The sequence below is a fragment of the Mustelus asterias genome, unplaced genomic scaffold (genome assembly GCF_964213995.1).
Source record: "Mustelus asterias unplaced genomic scaffold, sMusAst1.hap1.1 HAP1_SCAFFOLD_3458, whole genome shotgun sequence".
Classification (NCBI taxonomy): Eukaryota; Metazoa; Chordata; class Chondrichthyes; order Carcharhiniformes; family Triakidae; genus Mustelus; species Mustelus asterias.
This window is the reverse complement of record NW_027593403.1, coordinates 1-26,147: the sequence shown is the minus strand read 5'-3', so window position 1 is coordinate 26,147 and position 26,147 is coordinate 1. Positions and strand designations below refer to the sequence as shown.

Here is a 26,147-nt window from a genome sequence, read left to right as displayed (position 1 = left end):
GATCAAGCTATCCCACTCCCTACCATCCTGGTGTGCTCCATGTGCCTATCCAATAACCGCTTAAATGTTCCTAAAGTGTCTGACTCCACTATCACTGCAGGCAGTCCATTCCACACCCCAACCACTCTCTGCGTGAAGAACCGACCTCTGATATCCTTCCTATATCTCCCACCATGAACCCTATAGTTATGCCCCCTTGTAATAGCTCCATCCACCCGAGGAAATAGTCTTTGAACGTTCACTCTATCTATCCCCTTCATCATTTTATAAACCTCTATTAAGTCTCCCCTCAATCTCCTCCGCTCCAGAGAGAACAGCCCCAGCTCCCTCAACCTTTCCTCATAAGACCGACACTCCAAACCAGGCAGCATCCTGGTAAATCTCCTCTGCACTCTTTCCAGCGCTTCCACATCCTTCTTATAGTGAGGTGACCAGAACTGCACGCAATATTCCAAATGCGGTCTCACCAAGGTCCTGTACAGTTGCAGCATAGCCCCACGGCTCTTAAACTCCAACCCCCTGTTAATAAAAGCTAACACACTATATGCCTTCTTCACAGCTCTATCCACTTGAGTGGCAACCTTTAGAGATCTGTGGATATGGACCCCAAGATCTCTCTGTTCCTCCACAGTCTTCAGAACCCTACCTTTGACCCTGTAATCCACATTTAAATTTGTCCTACCAAAATGAATCACCTCACATTTATCAGGGTTAAACTCCATTTGCCATTTTTCAGCCCAGCTTTGCATCCTATCTATGTCTCTTTGCAGCCTACAACAGCCCTCCACCTCATCCACTACTCCACCAATCTTGGTGTCATCAGCAAATTTACTGATCCACCCTTCAGCCCCCTCCTCGAAGTCATTAATAAAAATCACAAAGAGCAGAGGACCAAGCACCGATCCCTGCGGCACTCCGCTAGCAACCTGCCTCCAGTCCGAAAATTTTCCATCCACCACCACCCTCTGTCTTCGATCAGATAGCCAGTTACCTATCCAATCGGCCAACTTTCCCTCTATCCCACACCTCCTTACTTTCATCATAAGCCGACCATGGGGGACCTTATCAAACGCCTTACTAAAATCCATGTATATGACATCAACCGCCCTACCTTCATCAACACACCTAGTTACCTCCTCAAAAAATTCTATCAAATTTGTGAGGCACGATTTGCCCTTCACAAATCCGTGCTGACTATCCCGGATTAATCCGCATCTTTCTAAATGGTCGTAAATCCCATCCCTAAGGACCTTTTCCATCAATTTACCAACCACCGAAGTCAGACTAACCGGTCTATAATTACCAGGGTCATTTCTATTCCCTTTTTTAAACAGAGGAACAACATTCGCCACTCTCCAGTCCTCTGGCACCATCCCCGTGGACAGCGAGGACCCAAAGATCAAAGCCAAAGGCTCTGCAATCTCATCCCTCGCCTCCCAAAGAATCCTAGGATACATTTCATCAGGCCCAGGGGACTTATCGACCTTCAGTTTATTCAAAACTGCCAATACATCCTCCCTCCGAACATCTATTTCCTCCAGCCTATTAGCCTGTAACACCTTCTCTTCCTGAAAAACATGGCCCCTCTCCTTGGTGAACACTGAAGAAAAGTATTCATTCATCACCTCGCCTATCTCTACTGATTCCATACACAAGTTCCCACCACTGTCCTTGACCGGCCCTAACCTCACCCTGGTCATTCTTTTATTCCTCACATAAGAGTAAAAAGCCTTGGGGTTTTCCTTGATCCGACCCGCCAAGGACTTCTCATGTCCCCTCCTAGCTCTCCTCAGCCCCTTTTTCAGCTCATTCCTTGCTAACTTGTAACCCTCAATCGAGCCATCTGAACCTTGTTTCCTCATCCCTACATAAGCTTCCCTCTTCCTTTTCACAAGACATTCCACCTCTTTTGTGAACCACGGTTCCCTCACTCGGCCATTTCCTCCCTGCCTGACAGGGACATACCTATCAAGGACACCCAGTATTTGTTCCTTGAAAAAGTTCCACTTTTCATCAGTGCCTTTCCCTGACAGTTTCTGTTCCCATCTTATGCCCCCTAATTCTTGCCTAATCGCATCATAATTACCTCTCCCCCAATTGTAAGCCTTGCCCTGCTGTCCGGCCCTATCCCTCTCCATTGCAATAACAAAAGACACCGAATTGTGGTCACTATCTCCAAAGTTCTCTCCCGCAACCAAATCTAACACTTGGCCCGGTTCATTTCCCTGTACCAAATCCAATGTGGCCTCACCCCTTGTCGGCCTATCCACATATTGTGTCAGGAAACCCTCCTGCACACACTGCACAAAAAGTGCCCCATCCAAACTATTTGACCTACAAAGGTTCCAATCAATATTTGGAAAGTTAAAGTCCCCCATGACAACTACCCTGTGACCCCCACACGTATCCATAATCTGCTTAGCAATTTCTTCCTCCACATCTCTATTACTATTTGGGGGCCTATAGTAAACTCCTAGCAACGTGACCGCTCCTTTCCTGTTTCTAACTGCAGCCCATATTACCTCAGTGTGCAGATCCCCCTCAAAGTGCTTTTCCGCAGCCGTTAAACTATCCTTGATTAACAATGCTACTCCTCCACCTCTTTTACCAGCTTCCCTACACTTACTGAAACATCTATACCCCGGAACGTCCAACAACCATTCCTGTCCTTGTTCTACCCACGTCTCCGTAATGGCCACAACATCGTAGTCCCAAGTAGCAATCCACGCCCCAAGTTCATCCACCTTGTTCCGGATGCTCCTTGCATTGAAGTAGACACACTTCAACCCATCTTCCTGTCTACCGGTACCCACCCTTGACCTTGATACCTTCCCCAATATCTCACCACCCTCAACACTGACTTCCGGACTACAACTCCTTTTCCCACTCCCCTGACAAATTAGTTTAAATCCCCCTGAAGAGCCGTAGCAAATTTCCCTCCCAGGATATTGGTGCCCCTCTGGTTCAGGTGCACCCCGTCCTGTTTGTAGAGGTCCCACCTTCCCCAGAATGTGTTCCAATTATCCACGTATCTGAAACCCTCCCTCCTGCACCATCCCTGCAACCACATGTTTAAGTGCACTCTCTCCCTGTTCCTCAACTCGCTATCACGTGGCACCGGTAGCGTACCAGAGATGACCACATGTTTTGTCTTTGCTCTCAGCTTCCAGCCCAGCTCCCGAAATTCCTGTTTTAAATCCCCGTCCCTTCTCTTACCTATGTCGTTGGTACCAATGTGTACCACGACTTGTGACTGTTTCCCCTCCCCCTTAAGAATCCGGAAAACACGGTCCGAGACGTCACGGACCCTGGCATCCGGTAGGCAACAAACCATCCTCGAGTCTCTTTTGCTGCCACAGAACCTCCTATCTATCCCTCTAACTAACGTGTCCCCAATAACTATTGCCCTCCCGCTCTCCTCCTTACCCTCCTGAGCCACAGGGACGGACTCAGTGCCGGAGATCCTCTCACTGCGGCTCACCACTGGTATGTCGTCCCCCTCAACCGTATCCAAAGCGGAATACTTATTGCTAAGGGGAACGACCACAGGGGATCCCTGCACCGACTGCTTCTTCCCAGCCCCTCTCACCGTCACCCATCTATTTTCATTCCGCGGAGTAACTGTATCCCTGAAGCTTCTGTCTATGGCCATCTCTGCATCCCTAATGATCCTAAGTTCCTCCAACTCCAGCTCCAGTTCCCTTACACGGTTTTGGAGGAGCTGCAGATGGATGCACTTCTCACAGGTATAATCAGCAGGGACACTGACGTCGTCCCTCACCTCGAACATAGTGCAAGAGGAACATTGCACTGCCTTCACACCCATCCCCTCTAGATACCTTGCCAATACCAGGTAGAAACAGCAAAAAATGAATTAACTCACCCCTGCTCGCCCTTTCTGCCCAAGCCCTGTGAGCCAAAGCCCTACAGCTCTCACTCTGCCCCCTGCTCACTCTGCTGCCCGCTAACGATGCTGCCCGCTCAAAAGTGCGGCCTACTTTTAAACCCTCCAAAAACCTTCCCAGACTCCTGCTGGGCCCACTTCCTGTTTTAAAAAAAAAACCTCCGATATTTTTACACAAATTTAACTTAAAATAAATAAATAAATGTAGTGAACAAACCAACTGCCTTCTCCTCAGCCTGGTCCTGTGGAACAATGAGGGACCTGCTCATTGTCCAGATCTTGCTGCGTTTGGACACGAACTGCTTCTCTCACACTTCCTTTTTATACAAATACTGAATTCTCAATCTCACTGGTCATTTGATTCATTAGTATTTCTGGGAGATTTTCTCTAGCTTCCTCCGTGAAGACAGATCAAAGGGGGGGATATTCCTCCCCCGGTTTTGAGGGTGGGACTGGGGGTGGGGATGGAGAATCGAATGAGTGTCCCAAAACTGCTTTCACACCAGTGGGATTTCCCCACTCAATTGCCCCCCACCCTGCCCCCCACCCTGCCCCCCACCCTGCCCCCCACCCTGCCCCCCACCCTGCCCCCCACCCTGCCTCCCACCCTGCCCCCCACCCTGCCCCCCACCCTGCCCCCCACCCTGCCCCCCACCCTGCCCCCCACCCTGCCCCCCACCCTGCCCCCCACCCTGCCCCCCACCCTGCCCCCCACCCTGCCTCCCCCCGCATTGAGAGACCAGACACCCCACCATGAAATGACAGGAGACTATCTGAATTCATTTCGATATAATTAGCAGACCCTCCTGCTGGAACAACCCCCCCCCCCCCCCCCGCCACGTAGGAACAAAATCCGCCCCCCCCTCCCCATCCTCCAGCAGCAAGGCGTCACATGGCCAAGGGTCCCAACAGGTTTTTACTAAGTGGGGAGCTGGTGAACAGAAGCTGCTGGGGTGCAGAGATAAGGACAGCGCCCCCCCCCCCTCCCCCCCGGGGGAGAGTGTCAATCCCGGGCACTGCCCTCTGACACTGCCCTCTGACACTGCCCTCTGGCACTGCCCTCTGACACTGCCCTCTGACACTGCCCTCTGACACTGCCCTCTGGCACTGCCCTCTGGCACTGCCCTCTGGCACTGCCCTCTGACACTGCCCTCTGGCACTGCCCTCTGGCACTGCCCTCTGACACTGCCCTCTGGCACTGCCCTCTGGCACTGCCCTCTGACGCTGCCCTCTGGCACTGCCCTCTGACACTGCCCTCTGGCACTGCCCTCTGACGCTGCCCTCTGACACTGCCCTCTGACACTGCCCTCTGGCACTGCCCTCTGGCACTGCCCTCTGACGCTGCCCTCTGGCACTGCCCTCTGGCACTGCCCTCTGACACTGCCCTCTGACACTGCCCTCTGGCACTGCCCTCTGGCACTGCCCTCTGACGCTGCCCTCTGGCACTGCCCTCTGACGCTGCCCTCTGGCACTGCCCTCTGACGCTGCCCTCTGGCACTGCCCTCTGGCACTGCCCTCTGACACTGCCCTCTGGCACTGCCCTCTGACACTGCGCTCTGGCACTGCCCTCTGACACTGCCCTCTGGCACTGCCCTCTGGCACTGCCCTCTGACACTGCCCTCTGGCACTGCCCTCTGGCACTGCCCTCTGACACTGCCCTCTGGCACTGCCCTCTGGCACTGCCCTCTGGCACTGCCCTCTGGCACTGCCCTCTGACACTGCCCTCTGGCACTGCCCTCTGGCACTGCCCTCTGGCACTGCCCTCTGACACTGCCCTCTGGCACTGCCCTCTGGCACTGCCCTCTGGCACTGCCCTCTGACACTGCCCTCTGGCACTGCCCTCTGGCACTGCTCCTGACAAAAGGGCAGTGCTGGAGGGTCTTCCACTGGGGAAATTTGGGATGTAGGTGAGGGTTCCCTGGGGGAAAGGGGACACTGTGTCTGTGGAGGGAGGGGGTGTTTCCATGTCCATGGGGGTGGGGTTCCTATTTTTAAATTTATTTTCTTTAGATTGGGGTGTATTTGATAACGTGCCCTGATCTGTCAAAGGCCGAGGTTGCTGGTGGATTGGCTCATTCAAAGCTTGACCTGCCCGTGTGAGCACACACACACCTCAATTTCTATGTCAAAGGAACAGCTGACAGAGCGGCAATGGGCTACGCCCGCCTCTCCCCCCAGAGTATTTGTTTATTTTCTCCAACATTCCCGCATTGTAAATAATCCACTCTCTGTAACCCCCACGTTTGTCTGTCGCAGCCGCTTCCTTTCTCCGTACCGGGAGAAGCTTCAACAGAGGGTGGTGAGGGATTGGAATGCCCTGCCAGCATCAGTAGTAAATGCGCCTAGTTTGGGGGCGTTTAAGAGATCCGTAGATAGGTTCATGGACGAAAAGAAATTGGTTTAGGTTGGAGGGTCACAGTTTTTTTTTTTAACTGGTCGGTGCAACATCGTGGGCCGAAGGGCCTGTTCTGCGCTGTAATGTTCTATGTTCTATGTAGTTGTTTTTTAGGGTTTTCACTGGTTTAATTTCACATTCTATTTTCTCTTTGATGTGGAGTTGCCGGCGTTGGACTGGGGTGGGCACAGTAAGAATCTCACAGCACCAGGTTAAAGTCCAACAGGTTTATTTGAAATCACGAGCTTTCGGAGCGCTGCTCCTTCATCAGGTGAGTCACTCACGGAGCAGCGCTCCGAAAGCTCGTGATTCCAAATAAACCTATTGGACTTTAACCTGGTGTTGTGAGACTTCTTACTGTTTCTCTTTATCAGTTTCTTGGTTCTCTTTGCTGAATGCTCAGTTCTCCCAGTCCTGAGGCCTACTCAGATTTTGGCAGCTTTATAAGCCTCTTCCCTTTGATCCAATACAATCTTTAACGTCTGTTGTTGGCCAACGTTGGATCACTTTACCCGCTGTTCATTTGTGTCTCAGAAAAATGTAAATTCACCACAAACCTTCTATTAATTCTTAAAATGCCAGCCATTGGCTGCCCTTGTACTAATGCTGGAATTTGAATTCAATAAAAAATATCTGGAATTAAGAATCTACTGATGACCATGAAACCATTGTCGATTGTTGGAAAAACCCATCTGGGTCACTGATGTCCTTTAGGGAAGGAAATCTGCCATCCTTACCCGGCCTGGCCTACATGTGACTCCAGACCCACAGCAATGCAGCTGAATCACAACTGAAATGTCCGAGCGAGACATCAGTTCAGTTCAAGGGCAACTCGGGATGGGAAATAAACACGAGGTCTAAAATTACTCATTCTCCAGTTGGTTCCTGAACATACTGCTCGAGAAAGTCATCTTTATCTATTCCAGGAATTCAACCTCCTCATTATTAATGTTAATTAGGTTTCCCCAGTGGATATATAGATTGAAATCTCCATGTGTTACCTTGTCACACTCACCTCTAACTTCCTGGTTTATACCATGCCCCACACTACCCTTTCCTCCCTCCACCCAGACTGATCTGATATCTGGATTTTTTGATGTAAGATCCTCTCTCATTAATGGGCTGATCTTAACCTGGATTCACAGTGCCAGCCCACCTCCTCTTCCTTATTATCTATTCTTCAATGTCAAATAGGTTTGAATATTCACTTCCCAGCTTGTCTCAATACTTCAATTTGTGCCTCAATCTATCTGCTTGTTGTGAGTGCTGCATACATTCAGTTAGAGCACCTTGAATTCTGCCCTGGTGTCCACCTGTCTGCTTCTTGGTGATGACCTGATATTGATGATCTCCAGTTCAGCTCTTCCCCAGAAGAGGAAACATTCTCTCTGTATCCACTTCATCAAAACCTTCCATCATTCTAATCATCGCTGTTATTGCAGCCGGATCTTCTTTTTCCAAGTGACCGGAGACCCAGTCCGGCAATCCTTTCCTGACATATAAACCCACAGATTTCTGCTAATAAAGAAAAAAGAACAAAGAAAATTACAGCACAGGAACAGGTCCTTCGGCCCTCCAAGCCTGCACCGACCATGCTGCCCGAGTGAACTAAAACCCCCTACCCTTCCGGGGACCGTGTCCCTCTAGTCCCATCCTATTCATGTACTTGTCAAGACGCCCCTTAAAAGTCACCACCGTATCCGCTTTCACTACCTCTCCCGGCAACGAGTTCCAGGCACCCACTACTCTCTGTGTAAAAAATCAGCCTCGTACATCTCCTTTAAACCTTGCCCCTCGCACCTTAAACCTGTGCCCCCTAGTAATTGACACTTCCACCCTGGGAAAAAGCTTCTGACTATCCACTCTGTCCTTGCCCCTCATCATCTTGTAGACTTCTATCAGGTCTCCCCTCAACCTCCGTCGCTCCAGTGAGAAGAAACCAAGTTTCTCCAACCTCTCCTCATAGCGAATGCCCTCCATAGCAGGCAGCATCCTGGTAAATCTTTCCTGTACCCTCTCCAAAGCCTCCACATCCTTCTGGTAGTGTGGCGACCAGAATTGAACACTATATTCGAAGTGTGGCCTAACTAATGTTCGAAAAGCTGCAACATGACTTGCCAATTTTTAAACTCAATACCCCGGCCGATGAAGGCAAGCATGCCGTATGCCTTCTTGACTACCTTCTCCACCTGCATTGCTACTTTCAGTGACCTGTGTACCTGTACACCCAGATCCCTTTGCCTATCAATACTCTTAAGGGTTCTGCCATTTACTGTATATTTCCTATCTGTATTAGACCTTCCAAAATGCATTACCTCACATTTGTCCGGATTAAACTCCATCTGCCATGTCTCCGCCCAAGTCTCCAACTGATCTATATCCTGCTGTATCCTCGGATGGTCCTCATCGCTATCCGCAAATCCACCAACCTTTGTGTCGTCCGCAAACTTACTGATCAATCCAGTTACATTTTCCTCCAAATCATTTATATATATTACAAACAGCAAAGGTCCCAGCACTGATCCCTGAGGAACACCACTTGTCACAGCCCTCCATTCAGAAACGCACCCTTCCACTGCTACCCTCTGTGTCCTTTAACATAGAAACATAGAAAAACTACAGCACAAACAGGCCCCTTCAGCCCCACAAGTTGTGCCGAACACATCCCTACCTTTTAGGCCTACCTATAACCCTCCATCCTATTAAGCTCCATGTACTCATCTAGGAGTCTCTTAAAAGACCCTATTGAGTTTGCCTCCACCACCACTGACGGCAGCCGATTCCACTCGCCCACCACCCTCTGTGTGAAAAACATCCCCCTAACATTTCCCCTGTACCTACCCCCCAGCACCTTAAACCTGTGTCCTCTCGTAGCAGCCATTTCCACCCTGGGAAAAAGCCTCTGAGAGTCCACCCGATCTATGCCTCTCAACATCTTATGCACCTCTATTAGGTCTCCTCTCATCCTTCGTCTCTCCAAGGAGAAAAGACCGAGCTCCCACAGCCTATCCTCATAAGGCATGCCACTCAATCCAGGCAACATCCTTGTAAATCTCCTCTGCACCTTTTCAATCTTTTCCACATCCTTCCGATAGTGAGGCGACCAGAACTGAGCACAGTACTCCAAGTGGGGTCTGACGAGGGTCTTATATAGCTGCATCATTATCCCCGGACTCCTAAACTCAATCCGTCGATTGATAAAGGCCAGCACACCATACACCTTCTTAACCACCTCCTCCACCTGCGGGGCCGATTTTAGAGTCCTATGGACCCGGACCCCAAGGTCCTTCTGATCCTCTACCGTACTGAGTCTTTCCCTTTAGATTGTACTCCTTCATCCCATTTGTCCTATCAAAATGGACCACAACACATTTATCTGGGTTGAAGTCCATCTGCCACTTGTCCGCCCAGTCTTGCATCCTATCTATGTCCCTCTGTAACTTCTGACATCCCTCCAGACTATCCACAACCCCACCAACCTTCGTGTCATTGGCAAACCTACCAACCCATCCCTCCGCTTCCTCATCCAGGTCATTTATGAAAATGACAAACAGCAAGGGTCCCAGAACAGATCCCTGGGGCACACCACTGGTGACCGACCTCCATTTAGAAAAAGACCCATCTATACACACTCTCTGCCTCCTTTGGGCAAGCCAGTTCTGGATCCACCGGGCAGCAGCCCCTTGGATCCCATGCCCTCTCACTTTTTCTAGAAGCCTTGCATGGGGGACCTTATCGAACGCCTTGCTAAAATCCATATAAACCACATCTACCGCTTTCCCTTCGTCAATGTGTTTCGTCACATTTTCGAAGAACTCCACCAGGCTCGTAAGGCACGATCTGCCCTTGACAAAGCCATGCTGAGTATTCTTGAGCATACTAAACCTCTCTAAATGCTCATATATCCTGTCCCTCAGGATCTTCTCCGTCTGTTTACCAACCACTGAGGTTAGACTCACCGGTCGGTAATTTCCTGGGCTATCCCTATTCCCCTTCTTGAAAATAGGAACCACATCTGCAACCCTCCAATCCTCCGGCACCTCTCCCGTCTCCATCGACGACGCAAAGATCATCGCCAGAGGCTCTGCAATCTCTTCCCTCGCCTCCCACAGTAACCTGGGGTACATCCCATCCGGACCCGGCAACTTATCTATCTTGATGCCATTCAAAGATTCCAGCACAGCCTCTTTCTTAAAGTCCACATACTCAATCCTTTCAGTCCACCGCAAGCCCGCAGTACATCCACCCAGGTCCTTCTCCTCTGTGAAAACTGAGGCAAAATACTCATTGAGCACCTCTGCCATTTCTACTGGTTCCGTACAGACTTTCCTGCCTTCACCTTTTATAGGCCCTATTCCTTCACGTCTCATCCTTTTACTCTTCACATATTTATAGAACGCCTTAGGGTTCTCCTTAATCCTACCTGCCAAGGCCTTCTCGTGACCCCTTCTGTCTCTCCTAATTTCCTTCTTTCGTCCCTTCCTACAAGCCGTATACTCTTCTAAATCCCTATCTTCGCCAAGCTCTCGGAACCTTTTGTATGCTTTCCTTTTCTTCTCGACTAGGTCCCGCACAGCTTTCGTGCACCACGGTTCCTTTAACTGACCAACACCTCCCTGTCTGCTCGGAACGTTGTCCTGTAGAATTCTAGACAGACATTCCTTGAAAAACTGCCACCTCTCTTCAGTACATTTTCCCGAGAATACCTCCTTCCAATTTACTCCTCTAATTTGCTGCCTTATGTCTTCATATTTCCCCTTACTCCATATTAACACTTTCCTAGCTTGCCTGATCCTCTCTTTTTCCAATGCAAGCCTGAAGGAGATAGAGTTATGATCGCTATCCCCAAGATGCTCTCCCACTGAGAGATCTGACACCTGTCCAGGTTCATTGGTCAGTATCAGATCAAGTACAGCCTCTCCTCTTGTAGGCTTGTCCACATGCTGTGTCAGGAAACCCTCCTGAACACACCTAACGAACTCTTCCCCATCCAATCCCCTTACCCTAGGGATATTCCCATCTATGTTTGGGAAATTAAAGTCTCCCATCACAACAACTCTGCTATTACTGCATCTCTCCAGGATCTGTTTCCCTATCTGCTCCTCCACCTCTCTGTTACTATTGGGCGGCCTATAGAAAACTCCCAGCAAAGTGACCGGTCCCTTCCCACTCTGAACTTCCACCCACAGAGACTCTGTAGACAATCCCTCCACAGCATACACCTTCTCTACAGCTGTGACACTATCCCTGATCAGCAGTGCCACTTCACCCCCTCTCTTGCCTCCCTCCCTGTCCTTCCTGAAACATCTGAATCCCGGCACCTGGAGTATCCAGTCCTGTCCCTGAGACATCCAAGTCTCCGTAATGGCCACCACATCACACTTCCAGGCATCGATCCACGCTCTGAGCTCATCCCCTTTATTCACTAAACTCCTGGCATGAAAGTAAACACATCTCAATCCTTTGGTCTGAGCTCTCCCCTTCTCTATCCCCCGTCCATCCGCCCTCTTGCACTGTCTATAACCCTTCTCTGTTTGCGAGCTATCTTCCTCGCTCTCAGTCACCTCATTTTGATCCCCTCCCCCGAACCTATCTAGTTTAAACTCTCCCCAGCAGCCTTAGCCAACCTTCCCGCCAGGATATTGGTCCCCCTGGGATTCAAGTGCCACCCGTTTTTTGTGTACAGGTCACACCTGCCCCTGAAGAGGTCCCAATGATCCAGGAACCTGAATCCCTGCCCCCTGCACCAGTCCCTCAGCCACACATTCATCTTCCACCTCACTCCATTCCTGCCCTCACCCTCCCGTGGCACAGGCAGCAATCCTGAGATTACTCCCTTTCCTTTCCTCCTTCTCAGCTGTCTCCCTAATTCCCTATACTCTCTTTTCATGACCCCTTCCCCCTTCCTTCCCACATCAGCGGTACCAATATGTACCGCTACCTCCGGCTCCTCTCCCTCCCCCCTCAGGATCTCTGGGACTCGCCCAGCGACATCCTGGATCCCAGCCCCAACTGACCGAGCCAGTTTTGTATCCACCTTGCCAGCTCACTTCTGATCCCATGCGACTTCACCTTCTGTACCAGTCTGCCACGAGGGACCTTGTGAATTTCCTCTGCTCTGTCTCCAGTTCTTCTATAACCTCAGGTGTGGCCCCAGCATGGTTCGATAAAAAACAGAAACTACTAGAACATTCCCAGCTGCTCAGGTAGCTTCCTCAGCTCTGACAAAGGCTCATCCCGACTCGAAACATTATCTCTGTTTCTCTCTCCACAGACACTGTCAGACCTGCTGAGTTTTTCCAGATTTTTGGTTTTTATTCCAGATTTCCAGTATCTGCAATATTTTGCTTTTATTTTCAGTTTCAGTGTTTGGTGTATTTTTTACTCTGCGGTCCTTTGTTCCTCTACCCACCGAGACTTGCACCTTCTGAGTAATAAATAGCCTCCCTGTTTTTCTACCAAACTGCTACCTCACATTTATCTGCATTCTACTTCATTTCCTGACTATTTTCCCAATCTGAAGTTTATTCATGCCCTCCTATAATGAGTGGTTATTGTTCTCAGTAACTAGCCTCCAGTTTGGTATCATCTGTAAATTTAGACTGAGTGTTTTTGATAACAAATCATGAGTGTAAATTGTGAACAGCAGTGACCCCAGCACTGATCCTTGTGGAAATTCACTTCCTACCTTTACTCCCACTCCCCGCTTTCTGTATTGAAGCCAGCTAACAAACGCTTCGACCGCGATTCCCCGGAATCCACTTTCTCGAACCTTATTCATTGCTGAGGCACCTTATTGAAGGAGTTTTAAAATCCAGATAAATTACATCTACATCATTACCACTGTCTACTCCCTGTCACTGCCTCAAAAATGTCATGAAGGTTGGACAAGCAAGATTTCCCTTTTGAAATTCAAGCTGACTCTTTGCTGCTTTATTTCTCATTTCGAGATGTCTCTCTATCCTCTCCTTTAGTAAGGATTGCATTATTTTCCTTCTCCTGATGATAAACTGGCTGCTTTATGTTACATCCCCTTCTTAAACAGAGCTACCCACCAGACCTCTGACACTACCCCCTTTTCTAATTAATGATTAAATATGTGAAGCATTGCCTCTGTTATCCTTTCCCTCGATTCTTTTCCATTCGCTTGGTTCACTGAGTCTGAACCAGGGTCTTCATTCTCACAGTTTATTTAGTTTATTCAATACATCCTTTTTGATGTTTTAAATACATTTATCTGATTGGGCTTCTCATTATTCAGCATCTGGTTTATTGCACCCACCTGGTAAATACCACAGAAAATTATTGGTTTAATATTTCTGCTATTTCTCCTTCAGCATCCGTGGTTTTGGTTAATTGGGGCTTTGTGGCATGGGGGTAGGTTTAGCTCAGCTGGCTGGATGGCTGATTAGTGACACAGAGTAACAGCATGGGTTCAATTCCCATACCAGCTGAGGTTATTCATGAAGATCCTGCCTTGTCCCTCACCTGGGGAGTGGTGATCTTCAGGTTAAATCACAGCCTAGGGTCACCTGGGACTGTGGCAGCTTTATCCTACCTGGTACTATCCTGCTGATCCCTTCATGGTTAATTCCTTTGTTCCTGAAACCCGTACGAAATAGTTGGCCATTCTGATTTCTGTTGCTTTATAAAATAATTTCACATTTCCTCTTTGCTTTGCTGAGTGGTTTATCTCCCTCTCTGATCCCGGGCACCTCCTTCCTAATCGCTGATTGTTCCTCAGTGTTTTTATTCAGCAGCTGAATCTCCGTTTCTTTATTTTATTGTTTTCTTTTTGTCATTTGGTCCTTATGGAGCTGGAGTATGGCTGAAAGAAGAGGCAGGTCAAAGTTTTCCATCTTGCACTCATCAGGCCAGTCACAAATATCTTTCAAATGGAAAAGGGAAACAGCAATTTCTGCTTATGAAAAGAGAACGCTGATTGTTTGGCAAGTGGACTCCGATTGGTGGAGGTGTTGCCACGGAGAATGCAGCATGGAACAGTTAACTGCCCAACTTTGTTCAAATCCAAGCTAGGCAGGTCGACTCTGATTGGTCAAGGCATTGTCCTGGGGAATGAGCCAGGGTGTGACTGTTCCCTAAGGAGGCAGTGTTACTGTCGGTGTGCTATAGCCATAGCTGGGAATAGGAAATACAACCATAACAATGCCTCAGTGAATCTCTCAACTCGGCACTGTTCCCTGGCTCTGTTCTCCAGCACTGTCTTTCCCATCTTTTCCTTAAAGTGGAGCTTCCCAACTGGCAAAACCAGGACAGATTTCCAGCAACCAGGAGGGAATAGGGAGAGGTAATCAAACCAGCATGCGAGAGAGAGAGGGAGGGGGAGAGAGAGATCACAGGAGAGAGTGCTCAGGATTGCAGGTGTGGAGGAGAGAACTGGACGCACAGACTAAAATTCATCCGGGAATCCTAGGAGCTATATCCCACCTGTCCCACAAACAAAGCTCAACATGACACCACCAGGTTCCCCTGTCCTCAGAAACCCAGCATGCATGTTAAATTACTGCATTCCCAATGCCAATGGAGGCAACTTCCGAACACTCGGAAAACTACAGACTCGTGAAATTTGCCGACAACACGAAAATAGATGGGAAAGCAGGCTGTGAGGAGATAAAAAGTTTACAGATGGATATTGACAGACGAAGGGAATGGGCCAGAATTTGGCAGATGGAGTTTAATGTGGATAAATTCAGGGGTTATCCATTTTGGCCAGAAAAATAAAAGGGCAAATTACTATTTAAATGGGAAACAGATTCAAAAGGCGTCTGTGCAGAGGGATCTGGGTGTCCTTGTGCATGAGTTTCAGAAAGTGGGTGTGCAGGTGCAGAATGTTATCGGGAAGGCCAATGGAACCTTGGCATTTATTGCAAAGGGTTTAGAGTATAAAAATAGAGAAGTGTTGTTACAATTGTATAAGGCATTGGTGAGACCACACTTGGAGTATTGGTCACCTTTGAGGAAGGGTGCAGTGGCACTGGACGCGGTTCAGAAGAGGTTCATCAGACTGATTGAAGGAGGAGCGGTGAGTAGCTCAGGCTTGTACTCATTGGAGTACAGAAGAATGAGGGGGGATTTGACTGAGGCATATAAAATACTCAACGGGATTGATAAAGTAAATGTTAACCAAATGTTCCCCCTTCTAGAACAGTCTCGGACAAGAGGTCATAGTTGCAGAGTAAGAGGGAGGGAGGTTCCAGACAGAGATCAGGAGAAGCTGCTTCTCACAGAGCGTTGGAACTCACGGCCCCAGAGAGCAGTGGATGCAGAATCAATCAATCGATTTAAGAAAGAGACGGATAAAATATTTGATCAAAAGCGAGATAAAGAACTGTGGGGAAAAGGCAGGGAAGTGGAGTTAGGATGAGATAGAGATCAGCCGTGATCGTATAGAAGGGTGGAGCAGGTTCGAAGGGGTGAATTACCCACTCTCGCTCCTAATTCCCATGTTCCGATATTACTCTGGACCCCACGGGCTTTTAACCTTCTTGATCAGTCTCCATGCGGGACCTTGTCAAAAGCCTTACTGAAGTCCACATAGACTACATCACCTGCACTGCCCTCCTCTACACACTGGTCACCTCCACGAAAAATTCAATCACATTTATTCGCTATGACTTCCCCTGACAAAGCCATGCTGACTATCCTTGATTAATCCTTGCCTCTCCAAGTGGAGATTCATTCTGTCCCTCAGAATGTTTTCCAATAATTTTCCTATCACCGTTAGACTCACTGGGCTGTAATTACCTGGTTTTCCCTACTTCCCTTCTTGAATAATGGTACCACACTCGCTGTCCTCCAGTCCTCTGGCACCTCTCCTATAGCTAGAGAGGAATTAAAAATTAACATCAGAGCCCCTGTAATCTCCTCCCGTGCCTTCCACAGCAGCCTGGGATACATCTCATCTGGGCCTGGGGATGTATCCACTTTCAAACCAGCTAAACACACTAACACCTCCTCCCTCTCAATGCTAATCTGCTCAGTTATATCACAGTCCCGCCCTGCTTCCCTCTCATTTAAAACCTCAGCTACATCTTCCAGCTCCACACACACATCGCCACGTGGGGCCCTAGTCTTTCCCTGGGTACACTATTACTCTTAATATAATTATAAAACACCTTGGGGGTTTTCTTTATTTTGCCTCCTCTTTGCTCTCCCTATTTATTTATTAATTACCCTCCAACACTTTCTATTACTCCTCCGGGGTACTCACTGTGTCAAGCCCCCTGTATCTGGCACAAACCTCCCATTTCTGTGCTTAGCAAACCCTGTATATCCTGTCACATCCTGCGTTCTCTAGACTTTTTGCTCCCACCCTTCACTTCCATGGGAACATGGTGGCTTTGTACTCTCCCTATTCCCATTCGGAATGACTCCCATTGCTCTGGATTTTCCTCCAAATATCTGCTCCCAGTCCACTTTGATTAGATCTTGTCTCCAGTTCAGAGGTTATCCAGATCCTCTGACAGTGCGGCGCTCCCTCAGTACTGATCCTCTGACAGTGCGGCACTCCCTCAGTACTGACCCTCTGACAGTGCGGCACTCCCTCAGCACTGACCCTCTGACAGTGCGGCACTCCCTCAGTACTGACCCTCTGACAGTGCGGCACTCCCTCAGTACTGACCCTCTGACAGTGTGGCACTCCCTCAGTACTGACCCTCTGACAGTGCGGCACTCCCTCAGTACTGACCCTATGACAGTGCGGCACTCCCTCAGCACTGACCCTCTGACAGTGCGGCAGTCCCTCAGAACTGACCCTCTGACAGTGCCGCACACCCTCAGCACTGACCCTCTGACAGTGCGGCACTCCCTCAGCACTGACCCTCTGACAGTGCGGCAGTCCCTCAGAACTGACCCTCTGACAGTGCGGCAGTCCCTCAGTACTGACCCTCTGACAGTGCGGTGCTCCCTCAGTACTGACCCTCTGACAGTGTGGCACTCCCTCAGCACTGACCCTCTGACAGTGCGGCGCTCCCTCAGCACTGACCCTCTGACAGTGCGGCAGTCCCTCAGAACTGACCCTCTGACAGTGCGGCACTCCCTCAGTACTGACCCTCTGACAGTGCGGCACTCCCTCAGTACTGACCCTCTGACAGTGCAGCACTCCCTCAGTACTGACCCTCTGACAGAGCGGCACTCCCTCAGTACTGACCCTCTGACAGTGCAGCACTCCCTCAGTTCTGTCCCTCTGACGGAGCGGCACTCCCTCTGTACTGACCCTCTGACAGTGCAGCCCTCCCTCAGTACTAACCCTCTGACAGTGCAGCACTCCCTCAGTACTGACCCTCTGACAGTGCGGCACTCCCTCAGTACTGACCCTCTGACAGTGCGGCACTCCCTCAGTACTGACCCTCTGACAGAGCGGCACTCCCTCAGTACTGACCCTCTGACAGAGCGGCACTCCCTCAGTACTGACCCTCTGACAGTGCGGCACTCCCTCAGTACTGACCCTCTGACAGAGCGGCACTCTCTGAGTCAGTGTGACACTGAGTAATATCTGGAGTCTGATGGGTCTATCTTTGCAACGAAAGTCCAAGGTGAGCGGGGAAGCGAGAGAGTTTGAGATTGCTTTTTTGGGTGAGTTCTAATCTGCGATGCTATCCACTTAGACAATAAAACCCAGCAAAATCTGATCCCCTCCTATCGGGGGCACATGACCTAAATTACCCAAGAGCCAGCAGCCTGCATCAGAGGCTGCAATACGCATGTGTGCGGTTGGTTAAAAACAGCAGCTCTCTTGCCAGCTCCCCCCGTCTCCACCCCGGACACAGCCTCCCCGTACCCTCCACCGACATTGGAGACCCTCCCCCACGGTTTCAACCTCCGCACGGACTCCACCCACCCTGGCTCCACCCTCGCATACCCTCCACCTCATCTTCCCTCCCCTGATGGCAGAGTGTCCCTCACCCCCCCCTCCCCCATGACCCTGGCGGCAGTCTGCAACACCCCCGCCCCATCTTTTGGAGTGTCCTATTTTCATCACCCCACCCTCCCACCGCCCCAATCCCCCACCCCGTCCCCCACCACTCCCACCCCCTGTCGCCCCCACCGCCGCCATCCCCCACCCCCATCCCTCACCCCTCCCACCCCCATCCCCCATATCCCCCCACCACTATCTCCCGACCCCTCCCACCCCCATCGGTCCCACCGCCCCCATCCCCCACCCTCATCCCCCTACACCCTCCCATTGCCCCCCCCAGCCAGTGCTGCCCCAGTGCTGCTGCCCCCTCCCCCGCAGCATCCACATGAACGCCACCTCACTGTTGCGGTGCTGCTTGCAGCCCGAGGACCCGCGTTCAGACACAGTCGTCACCTTTTTCTCCCCCTCCCACTGCACAAACGCAGGCCGCCCCCCCCCCGACCCCACCCGACCCAGAATGCAACAACGCTTCTGTTACCCCCTCCCCCCACACAACACGGAGCCCTGTGGATATCGTGGCCTACCTCCCTGCTGGTTGCAGCTGCCACGAATGAAGTCATTTGAGTAAGTGAGGTCATAGAGTCATAGAGGTTCACAGCATGGTAACAGGCCCTTCAGCCCAACTTGTCCATACTGTCCCTTTATTTTTAACTCTGAAGCTCGGTGGGACGTTGAGGAGAGTTTTGTGTTAATTACAATGAAATGCATGTTCATGGAGTGACCATTCATGGGATGGGAATGGGTGTGAAAACCGCCGCCATTCCCACTCGTCCCCTCACTCCCGGGTTTCCGAATCACCTCACTGGAAACCGGGTGCGATGCGGTGGTGAAGTCGCTCCTGAGTCTCTGCACCTCCTTTACAGTTCAACCCGATCCTCCAAGCAATGTGAGTGTGGAGATGAAGCAAAGCGATGGGAAATTCTTCCTCTTGGTTCGTTGGTCACCCCCGGTTCTCGCTGACGTGCTGTCTGGTTGGATGAACCTGAAGTACGATTTGCGCCTGACAGCCAATCAGCTGAGCGAATGGGAGGTAAAGGCTGTTCTCTGTCTGTCCATTGTCACGGGTGTGTGAGTAACACAACCCGTTAACGAGAATGATTCCACTGATAAACCTCCAAACCTCACTGAAATCTGTCTGCTGTCTCTGAACTCTTTACAATGTTTAATCATTCTCTGATATCATTCTCTCTGTCTCACTGGCTGTTTAAAATTCTCCCTGTCAGGAAATCATAGAATCCTGATAGTGCAGAAGGAGGCCATTCAGCCCATCGAGTCTGTACCAACCACAATCCCACCCAGGCCCTATCCCCGTAACCCCACATATTTGATTTGATTTGATTCATTATTGTCACATGCATTAGCATAGAGTGAAAAATATTGTTTCTTGCGCGCTGTACAGACAAAGCATACCATTCATAGAGAAGGAAAGGAGAGAGTGCAGAATGTAGTGTTACAGTCATAGCTAGGGTGTAGAGAAAGATCAACTTAATGCAAGGTAAGTCCATTCAAAAGTCTGACAGCAGCAGGGAAGAAGCTGTTCTTGAGTCAGTTGGTACGTGACCTCAGACTTTTGTATCTTTTTCCTGACGGAAGAAGGTGGAAGAGAGAATGTTCGGGGTGCGTGGGGTCCTTAATTATGCTGGTTGCTTTGCCGAGGCAGCGGGAAGTGTAGACAGAGTCAATGGATGGGAGGCTGGTTTGCGTGATGGATTGGGCTACATTCACGATCCTTTTGTACCCTGCTAATCCCCTGACACTAAGGGGTAATTTACCTTGGCCAATCCACCAAACCCGCACATATTTGACAAAATGAGCAATGTGAAGCCGGTGGGTTATTAGAAAGCGGCACGGATTAAAGTAAATGGGGAAGGTGGAGTTCCTGGTTTAGGTGCAGTGAGTGATTGGGAAGGACGCTCTGTTAGACTTTATTTATGCCTAGTCCCACTGACCTGCACTTGGACCATATCCCTCCACACCCCTCTCATCCATGAACCCGTCCAAGTTTCTCTTAAATGTTAAAAGTGACCCCGCATTTACCACTTTATCCGGCAGCTCATTCCACACTCCCACCACTCTCTGCGTGAAGAAGCCCCCCCCCCCGCTAATATTCCCTTTAAACTTTTCTCCTTTCACCCTTAACCCATGCCCTCTGGTTTTTTTCTCCCCTAGCCTCAGCGGAAAAAGCCTGCTCGCATTCACTCTATTTACAAAATAATAAACCAGATAAAGCAGAGTTGAGTAAGTGATAAAACAGACAGGAAGTCCCGGAAAACCTGTCGCTGATCCCCTGATGTTAGACAGAGTCACCCTGGGTTCTCTTGTGGAGAATGTCCCTTGGATCTCGCTCTCTCTCTGTATCTGCTTCCCGCCGGACTGGGACACAGATCCCGCTCTCCCAAGGCTGCAGTGTGAGCAGACTGACTGAGTGGCCACATCCAGAACCTTCTGAAGGATAAACTCTGCATTGATGAGGACAATGTGACTGGGGTTGGGATGGATCTGGTTAACGAACAGGACAGCGATGCTGGGGAGAGTTCAGCTGACTTTCTCACAGAGGTTACAGTTCAGAGAGAAGCACCAGGAGAGATTCCCGAGAGAGTGACCACACGAGGAGGGAGTTGGGGCTGCCCGGGTCCCTCAGCCCACATTGCCCGGGAACCAGCAACTCAAATCCGGTTTCACAGCCCCGCCCCCACACCCTGCACCGCCCCCACACCCTGCCCCGCCCCCACACCCTGCCCCGCCCCCACACCCTGCCCCGTCCCCACACCCTGCCCCACCCCCACACCCTGCCCCGCCCCCACACCCTGCCCCGCCCCCACACCCTGCCCCACCCCCACACCCTGCCCCGCCCCCACACCCTGCCCCGCCCCCACACCCTGCCCCGTATCTCACCCTGCCCCGCCCCCACAGCCTGCCCCACCCCCACACACTGCCCCGCCCCCACACCCTGCCCCGCCCCCACAACCTGCCCCGCCCCCACACCCTGCCCCGTATCTCACCCTGCCCCGCCCCCACAGCCTGCCCCGCCCCCACACGCTGCCATGCCCCCACACCCTGACCCGCCCCACAACCTGCCCCGCCCCCACACCCTGCCCCGCCCCCACACCCTGCCCAGCCCCCACACCCTGCCCCGCCCCCACACCCTGCCCCGCCCCACACCCTACCCCGCCCGCACACCCTGCCATGCCCCCAACCCTGCCCCGCCCCCACACCATGCCCCGCCCCCACACCCTGCCCCGCCCCACACCCTGCCCCGCCCGCACACCCTCCCATGCCCCCACACCCTGCCCCGTCCCTCACCCTGCCCTGCCCCACACCCTGCCATGCCCCCACACCCTGCCCCGCCCCCACAACCTGCCCTGCCCCCACACCTTGCCCTGCCCCCACACCCTGCCCCGCCCCCTCACCCTGCCCCGCCCCCACAACCTGCCCCGCCCCCACACCCTGCTCTGCCCCCACACCCTGCCCCGCCTTCACACCCTGCCACACCCCCACACACTGCCCCACCCCCACAACCTCACCGACCCCACACCCTGCCCCGCCTCCACTCCCTGCCCTGCCGCCACACCCTGCCCCGCCCCTACCTCCTCCCCCACCCCCACACCTGGCCCCGCCCCTCACCCTGCCCTGCCCCTCACCCGGCCCCGCCCCTCACCCGGGCCCACCCCCCACAACCTGCCACGCCCTCCTCTGTCTGCCCCGCCCCTCAGCCTGCCCCATCCCTCACCCTGCCCCGCCCCCACACCCTGCCCCACCCCCACAGCCTGCCCCGCCCCCACACCCTGCCCCGCCCCCACACCCTGCCCCACCCCTCACTCTGCCCTGCCCCCACACCCTGCCCTGCCCCCACACCCTGCCCCACCCCTCACTCTGCCCTGCCCCCACTCCCTGCCCCGCCCCCACACCCTGCCCCACCCCTCACCCTGCCCCGCCCCCACACCCTGCCCCACCCCCACAGCCTGCCCCGCCCCCACACCCTGCCCCGCCCCCACACCCTGCCCCACCCCTCACTCTGCCCTGCCCCCACTCCCTGCCCCGCCCCCACACCCTGCCCCACCCCCACACCCTGCCCCGCCCCCACTCCCTGCCCCGCCCCCACTCCCTGCCCCACCCCCACACCCTGCCCCACCCCCACACCCTGCCCCACCCCGACACCCTGTCCCGCCCCCAGACCATACCTCACACCCACACCCTGCCCCGCCCCCACAACCTGCCCCGCCCCCAACAACCTGCCCTGCCCCCAACAACCTGTCCCGCCCCCAGACCATACCTCACACCCACACCGTGCCCCGCCCCCACACCCTGCCCTGCCACCACACCCTGCCCCGCCCCCACAACCTGCCCCGCCCCCAACAACCTGCCCCGCCCCCAACAACCTGTCCCGCCCCCAGACCATACCTCACCCTCACACCATGCCCCACTCCCACACACTGCCCCATGTCCCACCCTGCCCCACGCTCTGCCCCACCCCTACCCCACCCCACCCCCATGCCCCACCCCACCCCCATGCCCCACCCCATCCCCATGCCCCACCTCACCCGACCCCACCCCACCCCCATGCCCCACCCCTGCCCCACTCCGCATGCTCCCTCTCCAGGGACCTGGCTGTGAATGTAACCCTGTAGAGGGGCAGAGTGTTGGGCTGGATGATCCCCTCGGTCACCCGCTGCTGGGTCTGTTGATGCTGAGTCTGAGCGCTCAGAGCAGATTCCCGCAGCTCCCTGTCGCAGCACAGATTCTTCAGCTGCAGCTCAAAGGACTCGCCGAGAATCAGACAAATCAAACAGAGCCAAATCATCGCCTGTCATCATCATCTCCCTCTCTCTCTCTCACCCTCTCCTTTCCCTCTCTCTAACACCCTCTCCTTTCACACCCTCTCTCTCTCTCTGCGACTCTCTCTAAAACCCTCTCTTTCTCTCTCTGTCTCTCTTTCTGTGTCTCTCTCTCTGGCTCTGACTCTCTCTCTCTAACACCCTCACTCTCTCTCTGTCTCTTTCTCTCTCTCTCTCTAACACCCTCTCTCTCTCTCTCTGTCTCTCTCTCTCACACCCTCTCCTCTCTCTCCGCAGTATTTTTATGTCGGCCTTGAGCTTCAGTTCACGATCTTTAGTTTCCAGCCGGACTCCCTGTACATTGTCCAAGTTCATTGCAAAGTGGATCACGGCTTGTGGAGTGAATGGAGTCCGCTGGCCAGCATCAGGACCCCCCGTGGTAAGTTACTTTCCATGTCAGACTGAATATCCACACCAATTGTCACAGATAGGGGGCATTCCTGGTGAATAGGGTGTCTGGAATGTCCGCACTCCCAGATGTGGGTGGATTATCCTAAATTTCCTGCAATGTGACTGTTCTGAGATTATTGCTGAGGAAGTCACACCCTCGAGGAATGTCTGTCTCACTGATCATGCCCTGATTTATTTCTGAAAATAAGGAGGAAGAGCCACTGACCCCCAAAGCACAGACTCCAGTAGCACCTTTCGAATGTTAAGGAGTTTTAAATACGCATTAAAAATAAACAGAACTTAAGCACAAAGATTAGAATTATATCGTTAAAAGAGTCCCAAGAAAACCCTCACCAAGAAACCTGCAGAGTTCAAAGGAAACATTTAAGCTTTTTAGTGACAGACACCCATGTAGATTTTAACTATCAGAATCCACGAAATATCAGCCCAGTCACACACACTTGTTTAAGATAAACTCAACAACTTGTCAGACAATTGATGTGGAACCAAAACGGGGGATCAGAAAGGAAAGTGTTTCCTCAGACACGGGGCGCTGCCTCTGATTAGAAACATTCAGACCTTCCACCAGCCCTGACACTGGAGATGGTCTTCAGGGATTTCCACAGAGCCACTCACTGCTCAGTTAAATATCTATTTTCTTAAATATGTATTCACTCCTCCTTATCTCAGGTTCCATTTTCTTAAAACCTCATTGGTCAGAACTTTGAATACAGAAGTTGGGACATGTTGTTGAAGTTGTCCAAGACATTGGAAAGGCCGCACTTGGGAATACTGCGTACAGTTCGGGTCACACTATTATTAAACTAGAAAGAGTGCAAAAAAGATTTACTAGGATGCTACCAGGACTTGATGGACTGAGTTATAAGGAGAGGCTGGGTAGACTGGAACTTTTTCTCTGGAGCGTAGGAGGATGAGGGGTGATCTTATAGAGGTCTATAAAATAATGAGGGGCACAGATCAGCTAGATAGTCAATATATTTTCACATTTTGTCCAAACGTTTGTCTTTTAAAAAGTGTTTAGACAGTTACACGGGGACGATGGGTAGAGAGGGATATGGGCCAAAGCGGGCAATTGTGATTAGCATAGTGGTTAAAAAAGAGGGCGGCATGGACAAGTTGGGCCGAAGGGCCTGTTTCCATGCTGTAAACATCTATAACTCTATGAATACAATTTCTCCAAATCCCACCCATTCAACAGGAGAGTGTGGGAGGAGGACACTGGGACAGACAGACAGCACCGAGAGGAGAGTGTGAGAGGAGGACACTGGGACAGACAGCACCGAGAGGAGAGAGTGAGAGGAGGACACTGGGACAGACAGACAGCACCGAGAGGAGAGTGTGGGAGGAGGACACTGGGACAGACAGACAGCACCGAGAGGAGAGTGTGGGAGGAGGACACTGGGACAGACAGACAGCACCGAGAGGAGAGAGTGAGAGGAGACACTGGGACAGAGATTGAGTGGTTCCCCTTTATCTAACTCTGGCTGATACTTCTTGTAAAACTCTGGTAAATTTGGTTGATCTGATTTCTGCTTCACCATTCTGCTGGATCGGATTGTGACTGCTATTCTCTCCTTCATTATCAGTTCTAACATTGTTCCGATAGCTGAAGTTAGACTAACGCAATTTACTGAGGTGAGAATTGCCAAACAGGGCAGAGGTCGAGTGTAAATATTGGGAGTGAACTGGTAATAAAACAGGGAGTTTGAGCCGAGAGTGTGTGGATATTAATCAGCTCCTTCCTGCTCCCCAGCCCTGGGTATAATGATGACTTCTCTGCGGACTGGGATCGCCATCCTGCCCTGTCTCATCAGCCTCACTCTCATTGGTGTCTTCATCGTGAAGTTTGACAGGTAAAGGATCAACTATCACAACATCTGATTGACCAGGTGGAGAACATAAAACCACACACTCCCGAGCTCACTATCCCAGTCACCGACCCTGACCCCTGACCCCGACATACCACCTGACCCCGAGCCCGACACCCCCTGACCCCCAACCCTGACACAACCCCTGACCCTGACACACCCCCTGACCTCTGACACACCCCCTGACCCTGACATACCCCCAACCCAAAATACCCCCTAACCTCGACACACTACCTGACCCTGACCCCAACATACCACCTGACCGCCGACCCCAACACTCCCCTGACTCCTGACCGTGACACACCCCCTGACCCTGGCACACCCCCTGACCCCCAATGCTGACACACCCCCTGACCCAAAATACTTCCTGACCCCTGACCCTGACAAACCCCCTGACCCCCAATGCTGACACACCCCTTGACCTGACACAATCCCCACCGTGACCCCAACACACCCCCTGGCCCCAACCCCATTACACCACAACCCTGACCCTGACACACCCCCTGACCCCCGATCCTGACACACCCCCTGACCCCCGACCCTGACACACCCTCTAACCCTGACACACCCCTGACCCCAGACCCTGCCACACCTCCTGACTCCTGACCCCAACACACCCTGGCCCCAACCCCATTACACCACAACCCTGACCCTGACACACCCCCTGACCCCCGATCCTGACACACCCCCTGACCCCCGACCCTGACACACCCTCTAACCCTGACACACCCCTGACCCCCAGACCCTGCCACACCTCCTGGACTCCTGACCCCAACACACACCTGGCCCCAACCCC

The 26,147-nt window shown here is 52.1% G+C and overlaps 1 protein-coding gene across 1 annotated transcript in view; it reads left to right on the top strand.

The window, feature by feature from the left end:
* The window catches only part of LOC144490582 (prolactin receptor-like), a gene marked incomplete at both ends in the record, with an annotated part of 32,179 nt that extends 6,843 nt beyond the window's left edge, over positions 1-25,336 (top strand). Inside the window, 3 exons of the mRNA XM_078208294.1 lie at positions 19,101-19,267; positions 23,310-23,451; positions 25,237-25,336. Coding sequence (XP_078064420.1) covers positions 19,101-19,267; positions 23,310-23,451; positions 25,237-25,336 — 409 coding nt within the window. The remainder of the gene's footprint in view (positions 1-19,100; positions 19,268-23,309; positions 23,452-25,236) is intronic.
* Between the last annotated feature and the right edge of the window lie 811 nt (positions 25,337-26,147).